Below are 14,849 nucleotides of genomic sequence, written 5' to 3' on the forward strand. Positions count from 1 at the left end.
TGGGAATACTTACGGCGATTCCCATTGGTCCTTGATAGGTCACACATTTTAATGAGTTATGCAAAAATATCGGATCGGCATTGTGTCCCACGGGAGGTAAACATAGAGCAACCGACCGTGGGTTTCCGACGATGTCTCTTAGCTCACCCAAGCAGAAGGCGTAATGGACTTTCTTTATGAAAGCTGAACTGATCTCTCTCTCTCCCCCCCCCCCCCCCCCCCCGTCCTTCTGTCTCTCTGTTGTGTACAATAGATTCCTTATTGGATGTCAAATTGCAAGAAAAGAATTTCACGAGTACTCTGTTGATCAAGTGTTTTTGCATGTATTTTAGCAATATAAAAATAAAAGGGAGAAATATTTTTTTGTGAGGGATGTTTCTTGCGAAATTACGTGATAATAAATTCCTCGCGTATGTTTAGGAATTTACAGTATTGTATACAGTAAAATATCTGTATCTCGAATATGGTTTATCTCGAATACCCCGCTTGAGTCGAAGTCGACCGCCGGTCCTGGCCGTTTTCCCTATATAAATGATTAAAAAAACGTCTGATATTTTGAACAAGGTAATCTCGAATTCTCCGCTTATATCGAAGTATTTTCAAGGTCCCATACCCTAAATTCACCTGGTTTATCTCGAAGTGCAGTCAATTTTCCGCTCTGCTTACCATACCTGGCATCGTTAAGTCACACATTCACACCCGCGGGTACATCAATTATAATTTATGACCGCTATTCCATGCTCACCTTTTCCGAGTAGAGCCAGGTCGCAATAAACAGTTCAACAGCTTGGGTGATTAGTGACACTTTCCAACATTACGGCTAAAGTTCACCGCTAATTATGAACTAACACACCCAAATCCAGGGATGGTGTTTTGAATGACACACACTCTATCATTAACATGTGGGTTAGATAAACGCGCAAAATAGTCGAAGTATGCTTGAAGGTAATGCTCATAATAACAATAATGCATTTAATAATACACGCTTCATCATTAAAACTAGTACAGAGAAAACAAGAATATTTATTTAATAAAATTTAAAAGTTGTTTTTTTTTAAATACGTCTTTTTTGTTTCTTACGTTTCATTACAACGCAATAACTACATCCCAGTCGAGTCTGGACATCAGTAAACTTAAAGTAAGCATACAGGCACGATTATTATACCCCCCGAACGAAGTTCTGGGGGGTATATAGGAATCACTCTGTCTGTCTGTCCGTCCGTCCGTCCGTCCGTCTGTCTGTCTGTGCAGATTCGTGTCCGGGCCATAACTTCTTTGTTCTTTGACTTAGGCATACCATATTTGGCACACAGGTAGATCACCATGAGACGATGTGTCAAGTACCTTCATGACCTCTATATGACCTTGACCCTTGACCTCAAGGTCAAAATTAAAGGTTTTTTACAATGGATTCGTGTCCGGGCCATAACTTCTTTGTTCTTTGACATAGGCATACCATATTTGACACATGAGTGTATCACCATGAGACGATGTGTCATGTACCTTCATGACCTCCATATGACCTTGACCCTTGACCTCAAGGTCAAAATTAAAGGTTTTTTACAATGGATTCGTGTCCGGGCCATAACTTCTTTGTTCTTTGACATAGGCATACCATATTTGACACATGAATGTATCACCATGAGACGATGTGTCATGTACCTTCATGACCTCCATATGACCTTGACCTCAAGGTCAAAATTAAAGGTTTTATAATGGATTCGTGTCCGGGCCATAACTTCTTTGTTCTTTGACATAGGCATACCATATTTGACACATGAGTGTATCACCATGAGACGATGTGTCATGTACCTTCATGACCTCCATATGACCTTGACCTCAAGGTCAAAATTAAAGGTTTTATAATGGATTCGTGTCCGGGCCATAACTTCTTTGTTCTTTGACATAGGCATACCATATTTGACACATGAGTGTATCACCATGAGACGATGTGTCATGTACCTTCATGACCTCCATATGACCTTGACCTCAAGGTCAAAAGTAAAAGTTTTTACAATGGATTCGTGTCCGGGCCATAACTTCTTTGTTCTTTGACATAGGCATACCATATTTGACACATGAGTGTATCACCATGAGACGATGTGTCAAGTACCTTCATGACCTCTATATGACCTTGATCCTTGACCTCAAGGTCAAAATTAAAGGGTTTTTTTTACAATGGATTCGTGTCCAGGCCATATCTTCTTTGTTCTTTGACATAGGCATACCATATTTGACACATGAGTGTATCACCATGAGACGATGTGTCATGTACATTAATGACTTCTTTATGACCTTGACCTTTGATCTCAAGGTCAAAATTATAGGTTTATGCCATGGATTTGTGTTCGGACTATATCTTCCATTTTCTTCTACAAATGCATACCATATTTTTACTATTCTACAAGCATTGCTCACAGTACATCTTGTTTTAATTTTAAAACACATTGTGAATTCAATTGGATGTTATATTAAAAAAACCGAAATGTTTGTATTTGAAATTCCACAATATAAATTTATCAACTTGTATTAAACTATAAGAAACGGCAACGGGGTTGTTGTTTATAATGCAAATCACATACTATACATCAAATATCCTCCTTCCAAAAAAACTATTCAAGCTCGATTTCGGATATCTCGAACCCCCGGATATCTCGAAGTTTTTTCGAGGTCCCTTGGACTTCGAGATAGAGATATTTTACTGTATTTGTTTTCCACAGTCTGATTTTTTTTTTCAGTTAGCTTGCCACAAATAACTTTCAGTTAAGGAGTCATGATTATTCAAATGAAGGTACCCGCCCCTTTAGAGAAAGTAGTTAAAAATTTGTCCAAATCAGCCTCATATAGGTGGGGCCACAATAGGGGTCCAGAATATAGAAAAAATCATCTTAACAACAGAAATGCTGTTTGTCAGTATATTCTAAAGCCCCCAAATTCATGATAAATGTGGTCTTCAGAGAGAGAGAGAGAGAGAGAGAGATTAATCTTGCAATATGGCCACAATTATCATGAGTTTTCCAGTTTGTGAATCAGGAATGTTTGTGGTTGAGGTATGTCAAAAAACTTTTTGATATGATAAAAATTTATGTGCAAATATCCTCATGTAGTGAAAGTCAAGTTTGTTCAAATCACCCCCCCCCCCCTCCTCCCTTTCAGTACAGGACAAGATGGGATTTCTGTTTAGGGTACCAAGTAAGATGAAATTTTCTCTTCTAAGAAAATTGTAACTCAGATGATCATTGTTGCCAAGGAGTCTTTTATCCAATGTTTAGATTGTAATGTATGTTGTGATTTAGAACTCATTTGCCATTACAGGTGACTATCTGGAGGAATCACTGAATAGGCTCCTTCCTTTGTGTACACAACACCCCGAGATTCTGTACCACATGTCTTTAGTTCACGCCCTCAAAGGGGATGCTCAAAGTTCACATGACTGTTACTGCAACTTCAGAGAGTAAGTCAAAGACCATTTGTCCAGTCTTATCTATTTGTTAATTAGTGATGGGAACTCTAAGATCAGACATTTCTGTTTTGTACAATTTATCAATTCACTGCAGGTTCGCTAACATGAAATTACACTTAAAGGAGAGGTATTTTTATATGCCTGCTATTTGACAAGCTGTATTTGACATGGGCTGTAATTACGATTCATCTGTCCATCTGTTGGCTTTGTCATGTATGGTTCATATCTTCCACACAGTGAGGCCTAGGACTATCTAACGTGGTCAACTGATGCATCTTGGGGCAAAGGCATGTTCCGACCCAAAAGTAGGTCACTGTGGCCTCCTTCTGGTATTGTATGGCTATACATACTCAAATCATATCTTGCACACTGCAAGGCCTAGAACATCAAACTTAATTGGTTGATGCATCTTGGAGGGAAAGGTGTCACAACTTGAATTTTATGGCAACATATTCAAAACGTGTCTTAGATTATATCTTGAGCACTGCAAGGTGTCAGCTAGACCATCAAACTTGGTCAGTTGATGCATCTTAAAAAGAAGGTGCATCATGACCCAAAAGTGGGTCTCTATGATCTCATTTTGAAATGTTATGGTTGCATATTCAAGCTGTGTTTTGATCATATTTTATTGACTGTAAGGACTAGGACCAACAAACTTGGTCAGTTTTTAAATTGCATCTTTAAGGGAAGGTGTGTCATGACCCAAAAGTAAGACACTGGCCTCATTTTGGAATTTTATGGCTAACATTGTCAAAATGTGGCCGGATCATATCTTACACACTGTAAGGCCTAGTTCCATTAAACCAGGTCAGCTGATGGATCTTAGAGTATGTAAACATAGATATGCATCATGTCTGTGTAGTTCCAGACAGTCATATCATATCCGTGTAATTCCAGTCAGGTGTATCATGTCCGTGTAGTTCCAGACAGACGTATCATGTCTGTGTAGTTCCAGACAGGTGTATCATGTCTGTGTAGTTCCAGACAGGTGTATCATGTCCATGTAGTTCCAGACAGATGTATCATGTCCGTGTAGTTCCAGACAGACGTATCATGTCTGTGAAGTTCCAGACAGACAATGTCTGTGTAGTTCCAGACAGACGTATCATGTCCATGTAGTTCCAGACAGATGTATCATGTCCGTGTAGTTCGAGACAGACGTATCATGTCTGTGAAGTTCCAGACAGACGTATCATGTCTGTGAAGTTCCAGACAGGTGTATCATGTCTGTGTAGTTCCAGACAGTCATATCATATCCGTGTAATTCCAGTCAGGTGTATCATATCCGTGTAGTTCCAAACAGACGTATCATGTCCGTGTAGTTCCAGACGGACATATCATGTCCATGTAGTTCCAGACAGACGTATCATGTCTGTGTAGTTCCAGACAGATGTATCATGTCTGTGTAGTTCCAGACAGATGTATCATGTCCGTGTAGTTCCAGACAGACGTATCATGTCCGTGTAGTTCCAGACAGACATACCATGTCCGTGTAGTTCCAGACAGATGTATCATATCCGTGTAGTTCCAGACAGGCGTATCATGTACCCTAGCGGTGCACTTTATTAATAAAAAAGTCATTGATGTTTTTAGTCGTGTGTTTGGTTCTCACCTGCCCGGGGAGGGATTTGTTCAAAGACGTTCAGACAATCTGTGGCTCCCTCTGGTGCAAATAGTCAAACAGCAAGGGCAGATAACCTGTATACCTGTCACCTGGAGAACTCAGCTTAGATCACTGTGTGTTCAGACAAAACCTAGGTAAAATGTTTCTCAGTTTATCATTATTAAAGACACCACACATTTAAATATGGTTGTAATGAACATTAAGAAAAATTCAAACTCGACCGTATTATACTGAATAATTTTTTATTTTTTATGGGGCAAATGTTTGTGGTTGCTTTGATGAATATTTTTCTTTTTCATTAGGGTGTAGAATTTATGTGTTCATTTATAAATGGATTTTTTTCTATGGTAACTACTGCAATGATTTAACAATATGCCAAAATTACACATTCATGGATAAGAACTGAGAATCTTGGGAAAGATTAGGATTTCAAAGTAACCAATAATTATATATCTACAATTAGAATACCATTATGACTTTTTGACCATGTGTTCATTACAGCAGAATGTTTGCTGACGGTGTTGTAATATGCAGACCATATTGTCTGGTCTTCATTATTGAATATATATATATATATATATATATATATATATATATATATATATGCAAGCAAAGTTTTAGAATCCTACAGAAAATTCATTTCTAATAAAACTTAGATTTTAACAAGGTCAATATTTTCTGTAGAGTAACTCAAGAAGCTGATGTAGTATCAGAACAGCTGAATTTAAGGATGACTCCACAGGGATTTTTAACAGGAGATATGCAGTTACTGCTGCCACCTACTGGTGGGATCTATCTAGATCCTTATACAGGGTAGGTGTAGAAATTGTTGTAAAATAAACTGTAAGTAAAAAAGTCTTGTTGAAAATAATAACAGAGCTGAAATTGCTGATCTGGGTCAGTTGTGTGTATTCATATACAGTGAAACCTTTTTAATCCAACATGCAGTGGGAGACAAAAAACATCTTAAAACTCATTTTTATAAATTAGCTGTGTAGATACTAACATGTATAAAACGTGACTGTTTTAATTATCAAACACAAAAAAAAAACCCCAAAGGAATAAAAACCTTTAACTATTGATCTTTAAAATACTTCTTTTTTTGTTGTTGATAATATTACAGAATAAGAGCTTATGTCATACTGTCATTTAATTTCATTGAATTGTTTTTAATGTTGCATTCCTCTTCTTACCCCTGTAAAACGCCTTAGAGTAATGTGTTTTATATAAGGCATTATATAAATTTTATTATTTAATATTAAATATTCTGATGGAATTCACAATATCGGAATAAACAGTGTAAAAAAAAAACCCAATGAAAATGTATGATTAAGAATGAAAATAAGGGGTGGAATGTCCAGTATAACGGATCACACAGGTGCCGGATTAGGCAGGTTTCACTGTATATGTTATCGAGCGATTGCACTCAATAATGATGAGACAATTGTATTGCTTGATATCTTTTTTTGTTTGTTATAGAATGATCACTTACAGTAACAATGCAACAGAGCCATGGAGAGGAATAATGAATGGTAAGAGATTGGTCAGCCTTGAGATGGTCAGTCTCATGACAGGCACATTATATGTCCACTTAATGATCAGAAACTAAGCAAAGATTTAGATTTTTGGCAAAATGACATATTATGGAAAAAAGGATTTTGTAGAAGAGTTTACATTATTGTCTCTGTGAATGTTGAGATTTTTGGAATGATTTAAGATCCCTGGAGACTAGTTTTACCCACTCCTCTGGAGGTCTATCATGATGAGGATGGAGTTCGAGTTCAGTTGTTAATGACGGCACAGCAGACTGTACTTCTTGATGACTCTGGCTCATGTACTGCTGCACACGATTCTCCACTGAACGATATCTGCCACTTGATCTGGTCTGGACCCGATGGCAGGAAGGTCAAAGTCAACCTCACTGTAAAATTCACAGACTTGATTTACAAGGTGGGTGATAGTAAGAAGTTTTACACCAATTCATCGTGCAAATCACATACATTGTATAAAATTGGGAAGTCTGGGATTGAGCTGTTTTTGAACTTGTTAAAGAAACTTAAAAAAAATTTTTTTTTAGTATTTATTCTTTATTTATATTCACATAATCATCAATAAAAGTAATGTGTAACCTAGAATAAGAAGTATTCCACCAATTATGCTGTATGATAGTAGTGTGAAAGAGTGCAAGTTGGTGTGAGAATGTCAAAGAGACTTCATGTTGATATTCAGGTTTAAAAACAATCTGTACATATTCTCTGTTATGAACATTTCTGATTATTTACTTGTAACCCCGCTCTCAATAACTAGCCTTTCTGTTATATCATCACTTTGGTCACTTTTAGTAAACAGCCATTCACTCACTTTGAGATCTTTTAAAGTTGGCATCAGTGCAAACATAGAATTCCAACAAAAATGAAAGTAGATTATGAATATAAAAAAGGAAATTAATTTTTGAAATTACACACGCGTATGAATTACAACGCTTTTCACTAACACACTTCATGAAGTGTAAAGTGTAAAGTTCATGAAGTATGCTGGCGTAAAGTGTCAAGTTCATGAAGTATGCTGGCGTAAAGTGTCAAGTCCCTCTAGAGACGGACAGTGCATCTGGTAATTTTTCAGATGAATTTCAATGTACATTTCATTTTGAGTATATAGTAGAGAAATAGTCTTTATTAGCAGTACATTTTTGTTATAAGACTGTGGAAGAGGAGCTGAATTCAATTACCTTCTCCTCTGAAATGCAACGTCAGGAAGCCCTGAACAGACTTCAGATATTGTATAGAAAGGGTTTTGGGATGCAAGCAAAGGTAAGATTATTAACTTAACTTCATAAACAGTTAAAAGAATTCCATGGCCATTATAGGAGACTGTATCTCAAAATTAAAAGAGAAAGATATCTAAGCTCCACACACAAAGAACAAAATCGGATTGTTATCAAAATCTACTTTCAGAACTTTAGGGCTGTTCCAGAAATGATCAAATGGGGGGGGGGGGGGCAGCAAATGATATTTTTTTGTGTGGGTGGTCGTATTTTTTCATATTTTATTTGGTCCGTGGTTGGACTGTTAAAAAAATATTTATTATGGGTAGTGGGTAGTTTCTATTGTTTTATTTTGTGCCACGTGGGTGTTGAGTTTTCAGAATATTTTTATTGTCGCTCGTCGTGTTGGTTACAAAACGTCGGAGGGAAAATCGAAAACGTGCTTTCGAAATGCTGCTTTCGAAATCGGAAATCGGAAGTAACATAGAACTATCCGAGTTGTCGCTCTTTGGAGCGCCATAACTTTCCATTACGGCACTCTTCAAATTAGAGGCGCGTTTAGTAGGGTCCCTTTGGACGTGATGGCGGCGAACTCTGTTCTGTAGATTATTACAGTTTACAGTGCATCGATTTTGGGAATATTTTTAAACCAATAGGTATTCCGTTTTCTAATAAAAATAGACAAACCTTAGTTGATTTATACGAGGGTACCGATGCGTTATATTTATCAGTCGGTGTGATGGTGATATAGAGGCCTCCGAGCGCGGGCTCCATTAGAAGACGAACGATTCGTGGAAAAACATATCCATACCCATTTCATGATAATAGCATCGTTTGGACTCCCAATCTTTCCAACATTCCCGCCATAGATGCCTTTGATTGTTGATGTGACATCGTTTCTTCAGAACTACTGTGATACAATGTCGCACAGGCGTTACCGCATCATTGTCTAGAATGTTTGTCCCGAAAACCTCGCGAGATTTGTACCGTTTTCATTTTTAAAAATATTTTTGTGGTGGGTCTGGTTAGTTTTTTTTTTAATTAGATGGGTCATTGTAAAATGAGTTTACTAATTTGATGGGTCCATGGGGTAATTTTTTAATTTTTTTTATGGGTGCTTGGTATATACAAAAGGTGCCTCCTGAACCACCACCCCCCCCCCTCCCCCCCCCTCCCCCCCATGTATTTATTTCTGGAATAGCCCTTAGCAACTCTATCATGAAATATTTACATTAATTTTGCTGATGAATTATATCTCCCCTTCCCAAAAGGGCAACATATTGTTTTAGTGTGAATTTCTCTTCCTTTTCTTCTTCTTTTTCTACTTCTCCTTTTGTCCAAGCCATAACTTTTTTGTTTTTTGACATTTGGTATGTGGGTATACTATGATAAGACAGTGTGTCACGTGCCATTTTTGATGACCTTTTATGTAATGGTCAAATAATAGAATTATTTGGGCAATTTTTTTTTGGTCTTTTGACAATTAGGCTTTTGATATTTGGTATATGAGTATACCTTGATGCAACAGTGTGTCATATGCCATTTTTGATGACCTTTGACAATGACCTTTTATGTAATGGTCAAATGATAGAATTTTTGGCCTAGGCTCTGATATTTGGTATGTTGATATACCATGATAAGACTGTGTTGTGTGCCATTTTTTAATGACCTTTGGTCTTGACCCTTTGTATAAAGGTCAAATAATAATTTTTTTTAACATTTTTGTTTTCCAAACCATAACTTTTTTGTTTTTTGACATAGGCATTTGATATTTGGTGAGTGGGTATACCATGATAAGACAGTGTGTCATGTGTCATTTTTGCTGACCTTGGACATTGACCTTTTATGTAAATATCAAATAATAAAATTTTTGGAGCTTTTTTTAGCTCTTCTGAGCCAAAGGCTCAAAGAGCTAATGCTATGGCCATTTGTGCGGTGTGCGTAAACTTTTTAGAAAAAGGGCTATAACTCAAGAACCCCTTGGCCAATTTTTTATACCCCCCGCAACAAGTTGTGGGGGGGGGGGTATACTGGAATCGGGTTGTCCGTCTGTCTGTCCGTCCGTCCGTCCGTCTGTAGACGCAATGGTTTCCGGACTCTAAAGCATTATCCTTTCCACCTACCGTCACCATATCATACATATGGACTACCCATGGGATGAAGATGTTCCCTATCGATTTTGGGGTCAAAAGGTCAAAGGTCAAGCGCACTGGACATCGAAGTAGCAATATGGTTTCCGGGCTCTAAAGCGTTATCCTTTCCACCTACAGTCACCATATCATACATATGGACTACCCATGGGATGAAGATGTTCCCTATTGATTTTGGGGTCAAAAGGTCAAAGGTCAAGCGCACTGGACATCGAAGTAGCAATATGGTTTCCGGGCTCTAAAGCGTTATCCTTTCCACCTACAGTCACCATATCATACATATGGACTACCCATGGGATGAAGATGTTCCCTATTGATTTTGGGGTCAAAAGGTCAAAGGTCACACGCACTGGACATCGAAGTAGCAATATGGTTCGGTTTGTCATGCCATTTGTTTTTTACACTCAGAAAAGAGGTAGTTTATACCTATTACCAACACCCTTTGGGAGATTGGGATAAGCGGGGGGTATTCTTAGTGAGCATTGCTCACAGTACCTCTTGTTTCAAATTTGTTACAGGGTATCATTGGCCCAAGGGCTTTCATACATACTAAATAGAGGGATGTGACCCTTTAACAAGGGGAGATAATCAGGAAAATACAAACAAAAGTAGTGGTTGCTAAAAAATCTTCTTCTCAAGAACCACAGGGCAGATTATCACCAAACTTACGCATAAGGATGAGGATATGTTGTAGATTAAAAATTGTTCAAGGCATTACCCTGGGGCAAAGGGCATGGTCTCAAGGTCACTTCAAAGTTGACCTAAATTTAAAATTTTTTTAAATTCCTTAAATCTTAGATATTTTAGTCATTATAAGGACTAGGATCATCAAATTTTGACAGTTGATGCATCTTAGGACCTTGTGTCAAGTTGTCTCAAAAGTAGGTCACGGTGACCTACTTTTTGAATTTTGCAGGTATTTATTTTAAAATTAATTTTGATGCATATCTTGGACACTTTGAAGCCTATGATCATCAAAACTTGTCAGTTGGTGGATCATGGGACCTTGAAATGCGTCAACTGAAAAATAGGTCACCGTGACCTACTTTCTGAATTTTATGGCTTATCATTTATAGATATATTTTAAGTTGTTATTTCAAATACCGAGAGGTTTAGAATCATCAAATCTTGTAAGTTGATGCATCTTGAGACCTTGAAACATATTTATAAAAAAGTAGGTCACAGTGACCTACTTTTTGAATTTTGCAGATATTCAAATTTCACATTTTCAATTTTAGATGCATATTTTGGGCACTGTAAAACCTAGGATCATCAAACTTTGTCAGTTGATGCGTCTTCAGTCTTCGGTTTGTGTCAACCAAAAAGTAGGTCACCGTGACCTACTTTTGGTATTTGACAGCTAAATTACTATATTTCAGACACTATTTGACCTACAATCATCAAACTTTGTCAGTTGATGTATCTTGAGTCTTCGGAGTGTATCGACCAAAAAGTAGGTCACTGTGACCTACTTTTGGCATTTGACAGTTATATTTATATATTTCAGTCACTAATTGACCTACAATCATCAAACTTTGACAGTTGATGCATCTTGAGTCAACGGAGTGTGTCGACCAAAAAGTAGGTCACCTTGACCTACTTTTGGAATTTGACGGCTATATTTATATATTTCAAATACTATTTGACCTACAGTCATCAACCTTTGTCAGTTGATGGCTCTTGCATGTTCGAAGGGTTTCGACCAAAAAGTAGGTCAACTTGACCTACTTTTGGAATTGGACACCTATATTTATATATTTCAGATACTATTTGACCTATAGTCATCAAACTTTGTCAGTTGATGCGTCTTGCATGTTCAAAGGGTGTTGACCAAAAAGTAGGTCACCTTGACCTACTTTTGGAATTGGACGGCTATATTTATATAATTCAGATACTATCTGACCTACAGTCATCAAACTTTGTCAGTTGTTGGGTCTTGCATGTTTGAAGGGTGTTGATGAAAAAGTAGGTCACCTTGACCTACTTTTGGAATTGGACGGCTATATTTATATATTTCAGATACTATTTGACCTACAGTCATCAAACTTTGTCAGTTGATGGGTCTTGCATGTTCGGAGTTCGCTGACCAAAAAGTAGGTCACCATGACCTACGATTGGAATTTGACAGCTATATTTCAATATTCAGATACTAATTGGCTTAAAATCATCAAACTTTGTCAGTTGATATTTCTTGGGTTCTCAAAATGTGTAAACCAAAAAGTAGGTCACATTGACCTACTTTTTTTGTATTCTTAGGATTTAACTAAAGATTTAGAATACTAAGAGGCTAAGAATAGAAATGGTGGGGTTGTACAATTTATCAGAAGAGCGATTCTAGGCCCTTGGGCCTCTTGTTTTGTCTGGACCATAATTTTCTTTTGTCTTTTGACAAAGACCTTTGATATTTGGTATGTTGGCATGTTTAATTTACTCTCATATGTTTACAACACTATTCCTTGTTTGAATTTGAAGCTCATATGCATATAGGTGAATGTTATGTACCGTAAGTCTTAATTTTCCACTATAAAGATGATCCATAAAAATGTTTTTAAAAACTATGGAAAATGGAAGGGGAGACATCAGTTTTAGTGTGTTAAAACAATTCTTCTTAGTTATTCCAGCTAGCAAATGAAAGTGTTGTATTTTAATAACCTGGCCCTGTTAACACTGTTGGAGTACATATACACACTGGCTTTAGTATGTATTCATCTAACAATGCAAACTACACAACAACAATAGGAAAATTATAGGTAAGATAAGCTTTATCTGAAGTCCCTACGTCATTAAAACAAAGACATATGTTTTCTTATCACTGGGTAATCTGTGCTTTATCACATGTACGTTATTCAAAAGAACAGAAAGTACACCTTAGAATGTGTAAATGTCCTGTTTAGAATGTGTAATTGTCTGTTTAGAATGTGTAAATGTCCTGTTTAGAATGTGTAAATATCCTGTTTAGAATGTGTAATTTTCCAGTTTAGAATGTGTAAATGTCTGTTTAGACTGTGTAATTGTCCTGTTTAGAATGTGTAATTGGCCTGTTTAGACTGTGTAATTGTCTGTTTAGAATGTGTAATTGTCCTGTTTAGAATGTGTAAATGTCCTGTTTAGAATGTGTAAATGTCCTGTTTAAAATGTGTAAATGTCCTGTTTAGAATGTGGAATTGTCCTGTTTAGAAGGTGTAAATGTCCTGTTTAGAATGTGTAAATGTCCTGTTTAGAATGTGGAATTGTCTGTTTAGAGTGTAATTGTTCTGTTTAGAATGTGTAAATGTCCTGTTTAGAATGTGAAATTGTCTGTTTAGAATGTGTAATTGTCCTGTTTAGAGTGTGTAAATGTCCTGTTTAGAGTGTGTAAATGTCCTGTTTAGAATGTGTAAATGTCCTGTTTAGAATGTGAAATTGTCTGTTTAGAATGTGTAATTGTCTGTTTAGAATGTGTAATTGTCCTGTTTAGAGTGTGTAAATGTCCTGTTTAGAATGTGAATTGTCTGTTTAGAATGTGTAATTGTCCTGTTTAGAATGTGTAATTGTCCTGTTTAGAGTGTGTAATTGTCCTGTTTAGAATGTGTAAATGTCCTGTTTAAAATGTGTAAATGTCCTGTTTAGAATGTGTAATTGTCTGTTTAGAATGTGTAATTGTCCTGTTTAGAGTGTGTAAATGTCCTGTTTAGAGTGTGTGATTGTCCTGTTTAGAACGTGTAATTGTCCTGTTTAGAATGTGTAAATGTCCTGTTTAAAATGTGTAAATGTCCTGTTTAGAATGTGTAAATGTCCTGTTTAGAATGTGAAATTGTCTGTTTAGAATGTGTAAATGTCCTGTTTAGAATGTGCACTTTTCCAGTTTAGAATGTATAAATGTCCTGTTTAGAATGTGAAATTGTCTGTTTAGAATGTGTAAATGTCCTGTTTAGAATGTGTAATTGTCTGTTTAGAATGTGTAAATGTCCTGTTTAGAATGTGTAATTGTCCTGTTTAGAATGTGTAAATGTCCTGTTTAGACTGTGTAATTGTCTGTTTAGAATGTGTAAATGTCCTGTTTAGAATGTGTAAATGTCCTGTTTAGAATGTGTAATTGTCTGTTTAGACTGTGTAAATGTCCTGTTTAGAGTGTGTAAATGTCCTGTTTAGAATGTGTAAATGTCCTGTTTAGAATGTGTAATTGTCCTGTTTAGAATGTGTAAATGTCCTGTATAGAATGTGTAATTGTCTGTTTAGAATGTGTAATTGTCCTGTTTAGAGTGTGTAAATGTCCTGTTTAGAATGTGTAATTGTCCTGTTTAGAATGTGTAATTGTCCGGTTTAGAACGTGTAATTGTCCTGTTTAGAACGTGTAATTGTCCGGTTTAGAATTTGGCGCTGATTTATTATGTTTTGAAAATATAGTTTGTAAAATTTAAGTTCATTGTAATTGGAAACACATTTGTTGCATCAGCTGTAAAATTTGTTCATTATACAGTACGTGGCCTCTGTTTGGAACAAAATCAAATACAATGAAATGTTGCGTATAATGAATTGATTTTGGTCTCAACTAAGTCTTCTTTTCCCTCTGATGAAGTGATGATTACAACAAAAGTGTTTATAACGAAATATTGCTTACAATGAAGTGAGATTTAAGTCCTGTTTTAATGTCCAAGCTGTGTAATTAAACTCCAGTTGTAAGTTCGATGTTACAGCTGTGCGATTAAGAATTGTGTAAAGTGATCACATGAAGACCACATATATTCATACATAATTGTCAGAGCTAGTCATTAGTCTTTATACACGGTTAATTGACGTGTAATTTCTTTTCTCAAATTTACTTTGGTTTCGAAGTGGCAGACTGCTCAGTAACACAACCGAAAACTT

The 14,849-nt window shown here is 36.5% G+C and overlaps 1 protein-coding gene across 9 annotated transcripts in view; it reads left to right on the forward strand.

Annotated features, from left to right (window-relative positions):
- The window catches only part of LOC125678734 (uncharacterized), a 43,710-nt gene that overhangs the window by 12,406 nt on the left and 16,455 nt on the right, over window positions 1-14,849 (forward strand). For all 9 annotated transcript variants that reach the window (XR_008800251.1, XM_048917405.2, XM_048917398.2 and 6 more), the window contains 6 exons: window positions 3,316-3,454; window positions 5,057-5,221; window positions 5,772-5,900; window positions 6,567-6,619; window positions 6,805-7,037; window positions 7,787-7,897. Coding sequence is in view for 8 of the 9 variants with exons in the window: in XM_048917405.2 (XP_048773362.2) it covers window positions 3,316-3,454; window positions 5,057-5,221; window positions 5,772-5,900; window positions 6,567-6,619; window positions 6,805-7,037; window positions 7,787-7,897 (830 nt within the window). In the remaining variant the exon portion in view is untranslated. The remainder of the gene's footprint in view (window positions 1-3,315; window positions 3,455-5,056; window positions 5,222-5,771; window positions 5,901-6,566; window positions 6,620-6,804; window positions 7,038-7,786; window positions 7,898-14,849) is intronic.

This window comes from Ostrea edulis, chromosome 2, assembly GCF_947568905.1.
Source record: "Ostrea edulis chromosome 2, xbOstEdul1.1, whole genome shotgun sequence".
NCBI lineage: Eukaryota > Metazoa > Mollusca > Bivalvia > Ostreida > Ostreidae > Ostrea > Ostrea edulis.